The following is an 11,998-nucleotide window of genomic DNA, read 5'->3' on the forward strand; positions in this document are numbered from 1 at the left end:
GGCTCTGCAGGCCCGCGCTGAGCGCCCAGCTCTATGGCTCGCCTGACCCCGCCGGGTTCTCTTCCTGCCGCAGCCGTTCTTTTCCTGTAGCAGGTATCTGCAGCAGCCTGGCTCTTTGTTACCCTCTGCTCTTCCCTCCCTAGGTGCCGTGAAGGTATGGCTCGCTTGGTCTGTCTGCGTTTCGGCAAAAAGCAGCTCCGGGAAAGACCTGCTGCTGAATTCTGCTCTCGTGCCGCAGGGTTTTTTTTTTTCCCTCCCCGCAGGAGAGGTGCAGCGCGGCTGGCTGCCTGCCTGCTCGGCATCCCTTCCTAGGGGTGTCATGTGGAAAAGGTCAGGGGATGCTTCCTGGGTTCCCCGCAAGCCGGTTCAAGAAGAGCAATTCAATTTTTAAATCATTTCTTTGAAAAACCTGCACCTTCCTTATCAGTTTGTTGAATTGTGAAGCTGGGGGGGGCGGTGCTGCAGTGTGTAGTGCAGGGCAGCTGGAAGGGCAAGGAATTGAAAGACCTCTTGACTATTTTTAATTGCACTTTCCTTAACGTCTGCTTCCTTTCCACAGTGTGCTTATGGATGCAGTGAAACCTAAGATCAAACTTCAGCAGGCGTGTTAGAAAGACGTGTGCTAGGTCTGTAAAGTTGCCGTGGGGGTTGGGTTATTGTTTATATACATTATTTTGCATACAGAACAAGGTTGGAGCCATAGGCAGCTTCTCTCTTTACATTGCACACAAAAACCATCTATTAATTGTCGGATTTATGGATGCTATGGCAACTTTGAATGCTGTTAAAGAATTGAGCAGGTTTTTAGTTATTTCAGATGAGCACATTGTATGAAAGTGTAAGCAGTGCCCTTCTGCCACCCGCTCAAAGCAAGGAGGGGTTAACGCTGAGTCTGGTGTACAATTAAAAAGGATGAGAAAGACGTACCTAGTGGAACATCTCTTTGTAAAAGCAGTGCGTTTTCTGGCTGTGAAGAATAGTTAATTTAACAAAAACACACAGCTTCCAGGAATACCTAATTGTTTTGTCATCCTTTTGTGTATTATTTATTTATTCCAGCCTGCCTAGGCAGAGCATGGCTTTGTGTACAATGCTAGCTAGTGAGGCAGAGTCACTAAGAAGAATATATCTTAAAACATTTAATTTTCCTTCTAGCATGCTTGTGCTGTTCAGTTTTACACTCCTAGGGAACGCTCACTACCTTAAAAGCACTAAGTATCACTAAGCTATTCCCTGGCAAAATCTTATCCGCGGTGATTAAATGAAGGTGTTCTGAAGTACGACAGTCTTGAGTTTAGTTTTAAAGCTGGCAGCGCGTCGTGAGGGCTGTGTTGGTAATCTGAAGCCTGGCGTGTAGGAACCGAAACCTTTCTGTTCTGGATACTTTCCCTTCTGCAGTTATCGAAGACTTAATGTGGGAAATCGAGGTGCCTCTTCCTAGGCCTGCCTCAAATGACCCGTAGGAAATGCCATCGGATGAATCAGTTTCGTGTTTACCTCGGGAGTCCTTTTGTTCCCTTTCAAGCAGTGAATCTTAAAAAAATTTGAGCAGAAGAAATGAAGGGAACTGGGAGTGAATGGCAGCCATGGAAGGAGGAGGTGTGAGGAGTGGAGAGGGGAGTTGTCTGGCAGAGATGTAGTGGAATAACGTGGTAGTGGTAAGTTGGGCGTTATTACTTGGATTTCTGTGTAATGCAAGAGCATAATCCAATGAAAGGCAACTCATTTAAAACTGATACAAGGTGCTATATGTATTTTAGGTACCTCTTTGTGGATACACAAAATTTCCTTCTGATAGGGCATTAAACAAGATTGTAAGAGGGCTCAGGATTGGAAAAGGAGTCAATATAATTGAGAGAATTGAGAGAATACCTGGCAGCAATTCAGAAAAACACATGAGCCCATTGCAGGGGATAGTCCAGTTATGGAATAAGTCATTTGTTGGGGATATAAATATATTTGTGTGTGTAAATACATGTGTCCACACACACAGGTGTACAAAAGCTTGCCCTGCTTGCTGGTCTTGGGATTTACCCCTTGTGAGAGTGATGATGCTGTTACCATCAGATGGTGGCTTAGATGAGATTGCTGAAATTCAGTTTTATAAATATTTCTAATGTAAGCTTCTGACACAAACCTTCCTCTGCATCCCAAAGCATCTTAAAGAAGATGATCTTCAAGGTCACCTCTTCCTTTGAGAGCCCCACTACAGGAAGAGGAAGGACATCCAACGTAGCGCGGGTTTTTTGTAGGATGACCTCATGGTTGGGAAATGTCTTGGACTCTTTCCAAATAGATTGTGAATGTTGTCAAACTTGTTCAAAATATTTATGGTAGCACCTTGCGCTTGCAGGTGGCCCACACGTGCCAAGTTGTACCTCGTCGTTTCTTGGAATGAGATCGTTAATTAGGAAGGCCCAGACTGTTGCTCGTAAAGCGAATGAGATGGTGGTAGAGCTTGGAATGCTTTTCCACAGGTACACGGCATCTCAAAAGAGGCAAGGAGCTGCTCTGATATAAATCTGCTTCAAGAACAGGATGATCTAGTGCTTCATCTCAACTGAGAACTTTTCTCATATCCTACCAGCAAATTGTCTGAGACTTTTCTGAAGAAAAACGGCGTTGCTGCTGGGAAGCAAGAAGGGGATCAAGGATGATCAGCGAGGAGAAAAGGACCTGTGCTAAACGGTTTTGTGTCCCAAGGCTTCATGCTCTGATGTTATTACCGAATGGCAACAAGTTCCCTTCTCTGTTCTGTAAACACAATGCACCGCTGCTCTCTTTGTCCTCAGCATCTGGTATTAGAACTGAGTATATCCAGTATTTATGGGGATTAATTTTCCACTAGTGTAAAGTTAGGTGACTACAAGTGGACTCATGGATCAGTGCTAAACCTCCACCTCCTTGTGGGATCATTTTAGCAGTAACTCAGGCCTTGCAAACCTTCCTGGAAGGTGTTTGCTCCCTTTTTTATTCTTCTAGGTAATTGCAATGAACAGACTTGCATCAGTTTTGAGGAGCATAACATTAATTTCTCTTTTGTTTCCATATTTCACTTTTCCAGCCTCAACTCTCACTCCTCAAAGAAGCTGAAAAGTTTTGGTGCAGTCTCAAATGGTCTTGGTATTCCAAGACAATTTGGACACGTCCTTGGTATTCCCTGTGTGTCAACTGAGCTGAGCTAACTCCTCTTTGTAGACCTGCAGGCAATATCAGGAGGCTGATGGACCCCTTGCCACCCGATGAATCCCGAGACAATATGTTGTCATCCTTTCCTGGAGCTGATTTTTGCCAAGCTGGTAGTTTCCCATCACTGCCCTGTGGAATCTCCAGTTTATCGACTCGAGTTCAGTGAAATTAGAGCTCATCCCTCTGCTACCAAATCCCATTACTCTGCTTAAGGTGGCTTAAGGATTGAAGTGTGAGCGGGATCTACCAGGAAAGAAAGCTCAGAGCCGGAGATGCAGGGAAAGGAGAGCTGACTTAATCGCTGTTATCTCGTAGGCAGAAATGAGGAACGCTAGTAAGAGTTGGACATCCAAAAGAGAACTTTAATTATTCTCAGTGCACACGCTTCTCCAGACATGCTGTCAACTTTAACATCTGTCAGAGAATGTTTAATGAAAGCAGATGTTGTGTGCAGTGCTCAGTCATCATCTGGGTCTTTGTCAGTCGCTCCTACTGATACTCATTGTCTCATTACTGTTAGGAAGTAAGAGTTCTGCTTCCCAGTTCCTGGAAAGGAGATGGTCCCTGTTAGAAGGACTGAGCCTCTGGATTTGTGTACCCCCATTAGTGAAAGCTGTAAATGCTGCTGTTGTTTCGTTAATAACATTTATTTGAAATCAAGGCTTGTAGAGTGTCAGTACATCATCCATAGTCTTGTCCTGATACAAATATCTCATGTAGGAGTGAAAATTCTGACCTTCCCTTCCCTCCCGTCTCTTCCTGCACCTCCTCAGTTGAGCAAAGCTCATTCTCAGTTTTTCCTCTGTCATTTTTTGTGTGTGCTTCTGAACTTCTGGTAACTGTGACTTCTTGGTAATGCAACAGTTTTAAATCGAACTTTGCTTGGGGCAGGAAAGGAAGGGGAAGGAGTTGTGATTCTTTGTGTCGGTTTGGTTTTTGGTTGGGTACGTTTTAGCAAAGTGCATCCGGGTTGACCGAGATAATGATATAGTGCTTTCCTTTTACAGTTTGAAGATAAATCTGATGCGGTATTTGATATTACAGAAAAATGTAAGTATTTTTATTTATTTACATAAGGCCGTAGTTCAACAAAATGCTTCTTAGAAGTGTTGCTGCTGCCAAAAAAAAAAAAAAAGCTCTCTTAGCCCTTGCTACTTGTTCCCTCCCTGCACTGCCTTCTGCACAAACGCTACAAATTATATGAATTAATGTTTTTTCTTTCTTTGATGAGTTTTACTCAGTTCAGCTAGTATTTCACTATCTAGCGAGTGGGACAGAACTGTTCCTTTGTCAGCAGTGTTTTATCAGTAATGTTGGTCCAAGAATACTTAATGGCTTCAAGAAATTGCAACATTAGATTAGCAAAGGGCACTTAGAGTCGTCCTTTGTTACATGTAAACTTGGTGAATTTTCTGACTGTTTGTTATTTTCTTCTCCCTAGGTGGTGAAATCCTGGATGCAGAAATGTCCGAGGACACTGACCACAACTTAACAACCGCCCTCGACAACGTATCGTATGGAATACAGAATCGAACAGGATCTGAAAACTCACTGCTGGATGATGATGATGATGATGATTATTTTCTGAACTCGGGGGATCTGGCAGGCATACCTGTTGTTGGGAGTGACAACGAAGATGATCAAAACTTCACTCCAAAAGACACTCTCCCTTCCACAATTCATGCTGAAGACCATCTAGAAGAGGGCAAGAGGGTTACAGAGCATGAGCTGGACAGTGAAAAAGATATTCAGATTCAAAATGCAATCCAAAAGGATCTCACTTCACCGTTCGAGCAGGGCCCTGTATTTAAATCAATGCGAAAAGATTTTAGCATAACAAGAGATAATGGCAAAGAGACTTTTTCAACAAAGGACAAGAATAGAGAAGGACATTTTCAAGAACGTGAAAAACGGTTGGAAAAAATCCCTAAAGATATGGATTCTAGATTGAAAAGCAGTTTTCTTGACAAAGCAGGTAACTGTTGGCATCGTAGACCTGGCTACCCAGCAAGGAGGAAGAAAGAACTAGACAGAGATTAGCACTAGGACTAGTTATTAAAAACATCATCTTGGTGAAGATAACATGCCTAGCTATATGGAGGGAAGCATATTATAAAGAACCCTGAAATACAATGAACTCTGTGGTAGGACTAGGGGCCCGGCAGCATTAGGGGGCATCTCATCATCCACAGCTTGTTTTGGAGCCTCATCATATCCTTTGTTGTTATGGTTTACTAAACCAAGCTGGGTGACACCTTAAGCTTCCTCTTGTTTTACTGTCATCTCTAGCCCTTGGAACTCCTTTACAGAATAGATGATGAAATTTAGGTTAAGCTGGAAAGATATTTTTGTGCAAAGTGCCAATTCTTCATTAGTGCATATGCTTAAAGCAGCATGCTTTTCATAGTAACATCACAGAAAGGCTTGCTAGAAATACATTAGTGCCTGCAGGAAGTCAGCCAGGGAGTAACTTGAGATCTGCTTTTCCTGGGAGACTGCTCTCCTTTTTCTTCAGATACTTATGTCTTGGACTTGGTCCAGCCAACATGGAGAGAACCAAAGATGTCTGTAATGTCTGTAATCCATTTCTCATTTGAGGGAGCCTGAAAGTCACCAGTAGTCTTGCTGCCCGCACACCTGGCTTTGATTTCCCAAGCTCTGAAAGTTATGTTAGAACAGTGAATGAAGGAGTTAAGAATAACCAGGCTGGAACATGGGGTTTAATTTCATTCAGAAGACTGTGTGGAGAGAGGGTTGGCCAACAAGTGAGAGCCTCCTGACTACTCGTTGAGATTTACAGCTTACAATTCTGATATTTAAGCTTTGTACACGTAATAACAGCGTCTTAAAATCAGTGCTTCCAGGTTCCACAAATGATAGAGAAACAATACATTTTTTTTTTAATAAAGAAGAGTTAAAGTTGTCTTTTTACTCTTGCCTTCAGGTAGAAATCAAGTAAAGAATATTTCTGTGCAAAAGACGTATTTCAGAAAATTGTAAATACCTTCCGTTACAAGATTGTGGCTGAAAGCCGTGCAGCCTCAGGTAGAGTAGCCAGTAATTGGAACAGCTTTAGTAAATGCTCAAAGGCAGCACCCAGTATCCAGGCAAATCCAGTATCTTTAAAAAGATACTTGCTAAAAATGTATACGCTGCTGTTTCCTGAGAAAAGGGGAAGAGGCAAAAGACCTGCAAAGAAAAAGATGGAAGTTGTTGCTCTGAAAAAAGTATTTTTCTGATTTAAAAGTAGAAATGTGACAGAACTCAGAAGTCACTGGGGTGTAGAAGATCTGAATGAACAACTCTGCCTCAGAATTTTCCAACTATTCTGCTGGAATGGGAAAATAATGACCCAGTAGAATAATAAAAAATGTCAATTCTCTTTAAGGATCACCGTCTTATTTGCAGGGAAGAACGAGGGAGTAGTTTAATACTTCTGAGGTGCTGTCAGACTACGGGGTTGGGGATCAGTATGAGACTCTAGATAGTTTTAAAGGAAATGCATTGGAATCTGTATTCATTTATATTTAATGTATATGTTTTCCTCAGTTCATAATCAAGTAGAAGAAACATTACGGACGCAGTTAGCGCCACAAACTCCAGAAACTAACTTCAGGGTAAGCTATAGATCTTTCAAACACTTTTGCAAGTGCAGCAATATACTGGAATAATTCGAAGTACTTATTTTATATTTGAGTGTAAATTTGAGTGTCAAGAAAACTGACCTTCTGACTCGTAGACATCTTTGCTACTTAAAAAAGTCTGCGTATAATTTTGTAAAATTTTGCTGACCCTCTCTTTGAAGTGAGGCTTCTTTTGATAGCCACTTTGGTGTTCAGCATGGTCTGACTGTGACTGGTGAGCCGATTCTAGACCTGGATGCATCCATCTGACCTGCTGCCTTTTTTCCAGATGAGACAGGGAACAGCTCTATCAACACGAGACACTGCCCAAACAACGAAATGCCCTTACTGACAACCAACTTAGAGAGCTGGGTGGCTTCTGCTTTGTCCAGAGGAGTGAAAAGAATTGGGGGTGGGATGACAGAGGGTGCTGCAGGGAGGTAGAGGCAGCAGCTGCTGCCTTTCATTTCTCCCACCTTCCAGTGGCAGGACCCATTTCTCTTGGTCTGCAACAGAAACTCCCCTTGGCAGCAGCCCAACTCCTCATGGCAGATGCAGGAGGGTGAATTCTTTTTCATATTATTGTTTCAGGAGTCTAGCTACCTATTTTCTAGTAAGGAATCTATTGGACAAGAGCTGGGGAATTCCTTTGCACCAAATATTAGAATTAAGGAGGAGCCTTTGGATGACGAATATGATAAAGCTATGGCCCCACAGCAGGGACTATTAGACAAAATTAAAGATGAACCTGATAATTCTGAGGTAAGTTTCCCATTGCATTTCTCATTTTGGTCTGACAACTGACCGCATAAGCTGGACACAAGTTCAGCAGTTTATTTGGTTTGTTGACCGAAATTTAACTTGAAGAACATAGTTTAGTAGAAGGATTTTTCCCTCTTATAGCACCATGAAACCCAACCCCCCCCAACTCTTTGATGTCATGTTACCATGTCGCTGAAAATGTGATGCTTGTCGGTTAGAGACGAAGCAAAGTGCTGTAAAACTTGGCGTGATGAAATCCGTGGCAATATAGACGCTTCAGCTCAACTTGATCTCCCTAGAAAATAAATTACAGATCGTGTTTTTGTTGAATATTTTGTGAATTGTCAGAGTTAGAGCTGTGTAGTTTAAATAGTGCTGTTCCTGCTACTTCCCTCTTAACGGTTGTCTTTGCGAGCACAATGGTTCTGTGTTTGTTGTTGTTAAATTAATACTTAGAGGTCTTACCTTACAAAAATATTTGAATACATACAGGTCAGTGAAGTCAAGTGATTTTCTCGTTTGAGACTGACATCTTTTATGATGATATAGGTAAGAGTTCAATAATTGCAAAATGGAGAAAAGGCTGACCTATGGATTGTACGGTGCTGGGGCAAGGATTGCTGAGCTCTCACCTGTCTCTTTGCCACTGGTTTGCAATGCGACACCAAGGAAATGATCCATGTTGCAATTCTTGTCTCCTCACTGCTGATATTTGGGTTACATGCCAAACTTTACATGCATTAAAGGTGCGCAGAACTTCCCAGGGTAATTCATCCCCCTTGCATTGACGGTAGCTCTGGTGTTCTTGTTCAGGCATTAGTTTTTCTAGTATCATTCTGTGTACTTCTGCTATACCTCATCTTTTTTCTGGGCCTGTCTTCCCAATGTTTTTTCTTCTCTTCCCATGCTACTCTTGGCTAAATAAAGTAAAGAAGTAAACTGTACTCGAACCTCTTCAGATTTCCCTGCCCCTCTGATTTGTTCGGTGTCTATGAGATTGTTCATTTTTATTTTCCCTTAAGCATAACCAACGTCAAGCCGTGTGTAGATTAGTTAAATCTGTCTGTTCCTTTGTCCTCCCAAGATGGCAGCTGCTGTGTGGATTTGTGTGGAATGTAGTGCAAGATGTCCGTGGTTATCAAAGGTCAAATTAACGAGTAAAAGTGAAGATGTGAAGAATTTGAACTATCTTATTGATCAAAATGCTAATTCCTGGAGTAAAATCCTTTGCCTCATACTGGAAAAATATGAGAACTGATGACAGTTTTTTGTTTTCCTTTAGATAAAAAGTAATATGTTTTAATTTTTTTTTTTCCCATGCATCCTGAAAGAGAATTGTGTTTCTTGCTGTAACCGATAGTTGGAGCTGAAGGTTTTTGGCTTCCAACAGTTAAACTGCTGTGAAACTATTCTTGATCATGCACAGTTGATGCTAGGGTTTGCTTCTGTTTCTCTTACTAGTATTGACTCAGGATAAAACTGCAGTTAAAATGCTTTAAAAAATTGCATTCCTATAAATAGCTAGTCTTAAAATTGTAATATTGAAAAAAAAATGGTGTGGATTTGAATGTTTCAGTCTGACAGATAAACTGATCTGATAAACTAATGCTGCTGAATATTCTCCTGGGAAACGGTGAGAAATAGTTTGGTCGTCTTAGTCTAGAAACAATTTTCCCACTTGTAAGAGAAGTGTTAAGTTTTAACGTACATTATGTGGATGCTAGGGTGTGATTTTTAGGAGGTGGGTGAAGCTGAGGGAGCGGTTCAGTGCCACTGAAAATTGAGAGCTTATTTTTGCCCAGTGATTTCGGATTGGCTTACCTTGCAGTCAGACAGCAACTGTTCATTTAGCTCAGTCATAATATGACATCACGGCCTCGCTATTCTCAAATGACTGTAAGTAGGCTGAATCTTATCATCTCTGTAGTTCCAAGAGATTATTCTTTTCAGCCTATTAAGATTTACATGCAGAGCGTTACAAGCTGCTTTACGGTTCAAATTTCTAGTTAGAGCACGGGCAGGAGATGTGGTGACAAAGTCTGAATAGCTGCTGTGAGGTAAGCTGGGCATTTACACCATGTCAGCTACTCCACGAGCAACTGTCCGCGGGGATTTTCTCATCCTGCAGAAAACAGGAGGTTATTCCCTTTTCGCCAAAGCCAGTCTAAGTAAGGATTGTGATGGTCTGCCTGTAGTGCTGCCAGCTTCACACAGCTGGTTTGTGGAGCTAAGCTGACAAAAAAGAAAAAAAAAAAAGTTTTTACTATAATTAGTAGTTAATTTTTGACTCAGCATCTCTCAGTCCTGCTCCAGGATGGGAGGTGGGGCTGAACGAGGTTGTCCCAGTTTAAAATTTCTTCATGTGCTGTGAAGCTGCACCTTGGGCTCCTCCTAGGTCCTCGACCTCCCAGTGAAGTGCAGAATGCTTCTCGCCATCTAGGTTTCAGTCTGTGCTCTGTTATTGCTATCTGTGAATTTGAAAATCAAGCTTGTTTCCAAGAGCGAGGACTGCAGAACGCTTCTAGATGGAAAGTCTGTGTAACTGGAAAGTGGAGACTTCTCTTAAGCTTTGTTAATGCTAAATTCTAAGGTGTCTGAGAATACAGCTGGAAAAGGGAAGGCACCAAGCAGGCACTTTCCCATTTCTACGTGATGCTCTTGTTATACGCTTTGCTGTGAACCTCTGAGCAGGTTTCTGCGTGTGCTGCTTGTACAGCACTATCTGTGAGCCTGGCCTTCGGAACAGGCTTAGGAGATTCTCTCTTTCCTTCCTGGGCCTTATGATTCAATACAGCGTTGTGAAAGAATGGAAGTCTTGTAACCTGTTATCACATGTGTGTATTTGTTCTCCTTTTCCTTTCCCTTTTGTTTTAGGAGTACGGCCAACAGCCAAAAACTCAGGAAGGGGAGCTGAAAATCAGTGCTGTATTTTCAGTCAGTGGCAGTCCTCTTGGTAAGGAATAGGCAAGACTAACTTTATTTAAATCTATACAACACATCCCCTTCCCAAACGGTGTTGCAGTTTATGCTGCATTTCAATTGCTAGGTCTAACCCCAGTAAGATAAAAAAAAAAAAAAAGCTGGCTTTGTTTTAAAGACGATCAAAATAAGAGATTTTGAAAAATAATTGTATTTTTGAGGCAAAGGACAATTGAATGTGAAAGGGATGTTAAAAGTGCACTCTCGATCTTAAGAGCAGTTGAAACAATCTGCTCTGCAGAAAACCAGTGCAGGGCATGTATTTTTAGAGTTCATCTGCTATTTAATTCTCCCTTAGACCTTGACAATCCCAGTGAAGTCATAAGCTTTGCTCTTGCTCCCTGCACAAAAGTGAATTAACGTGTAATACAGCTAGAACAGTTACTCTATGTTTTCTCTGTTGTGTTTTTTTTTTTAGCTCCACAGCTGTCATCAGGTTTCCAGCCTGCTGTGGCATCCTCTGGCATGAGTAAAATGCTTCCTTCAGTTCCAACCACAGCTGTTCGGGTTTCCTGTTCTGGCTGTAAAAAAATCCTGCAGAAGGGGCAAACCGCATACCAGAGGAAAGGCTCTACCCAGCTCTTCTGCTCCACACTGTGCCTCACTGGATACACTGTTCCAGCTTCTCGCCCACCAGCTTCTACCAAGAAAACCTGCTCAAGCTGCTCAAAGTAGGACAGCGTTTTAATTTGTTTGAGTAATAATTGATATTCAAGCAGATAATGAAAAGGCTTCAGTTCACTTCTTACACGACATGCTGTTTCTCTAATGCCCACTTCTGTTATGTTTCCCCTCAATAAATCGTGGCTGATACTGTTATTTGTTAATTGGTCTGTCTGCTTTCAATTCCATTTAGTTAGTTGTGTTTTGCATACAGATAGATTTAAAAGCCTCTGCTGTGAAGTGTACGCTTTGTCTTTTTTTAATTTAAAAGAGCCAAATATTACATCTGTTTCAAAAGGTACTCCACTTCCCTCCTGATTTAAAATGTCATTGCACTCGCTAAACAAGTACGTTTTCAAAAAATATATCATGTATTATTTCTCCTAGATGAAAATAGATTTACTGAATCCATAAAATGAAAGATGGGTAAATTAATACATTCCATGCGAGATATTTCCTTAGGTTCTACACAAAAAATAGCTTTCCGATCTGGCTCCCTTCTGTGAGCTCAGACTTCTGTAGGTTTTAGCTCTTCAAAATACATTACTGCTGCTATTATTTAGTCACGGTTAAACCTTCATAATATGTATAGAGGTTAAATATGGTGAGAATTGAGTGTTTCAAGTAGTTGAGATTTCAGTACCCAAGTCAGTTACTTTCTACCTAGGCCGAGAGTAGAAGGGCAAGGTTTGCTTTTCTGAGCCTACTTCGAAAAAAAATCTTAACACCTACATTTTTCACAGTCCTGTTGGAAACACCAGTGTGAATCTTGAGCTCTAAAA

At 41.6% G+C, this 11,998-nt stretch overlaps 1 protein-coding gene across 9 annotated transcripts in view; it reads left to right on the plus strand.

The window, feature by feature from the left end:
- Positions 1–11,998, plus strand: part of LOC101796704 (zinc finger MYM-type protein 4) — a 45,013-nt gene that overhangs the window by 7,095 nt on the left and 25,920 nt on the right. For 4 of the 9 annotated variants that reach the window (XM_072027309.1, XM_072027308.1, XM_038167269.2 and 1 more), the window contains exons 2-7: positions 4,197–4,239; positions 4,631–5,164; positions 6,739–6,806; positions 7,404–7,574; positions 10,449–10,527; positions 10,972–11,224. In XM_072027309.1, the coding sequence (XP_071883410.1) occupies positions 4,197–4,239; positions 4,631–5,164; positions 6,739–6,806; positions 7,404–7,574; positions 10,449–10,527; positions 10,972–11,224 (1,148 nt within the window). Of the gene's footprint in view, positions 1–83; positions 155–559; positions 627–4,196; positions 4,240–4,630; positions 5,165–6,738; positions 6,807–7,403; positions 7,575–8,166; positions 8,321–10,448; positions 10,528–10,971; positions 11,225–11,998 lie in introns of those variants that run through there. The other 5 variants (XM_072027306.1, XM_072027307.1, XM_072027305.1 and 2 more) reach the window with 4 other exon arrangements.

The sequence above is a fragment of the Anas platyrhynchos genome, chromosome 24 (assembly GCF_047663525.1).
Source record: "Anas platyrhynchos isolate ZD024472 breed Pekin duck chromosome 24, IASCAAS_PekinDuck_T2T, whole genome shotgun sequence".
Lineage (NCBI taxonomy): Eukaryota > Metazoa > Chordata > Aves > Anseriformes > Anatidae > Anas > Anas platyrhynchos.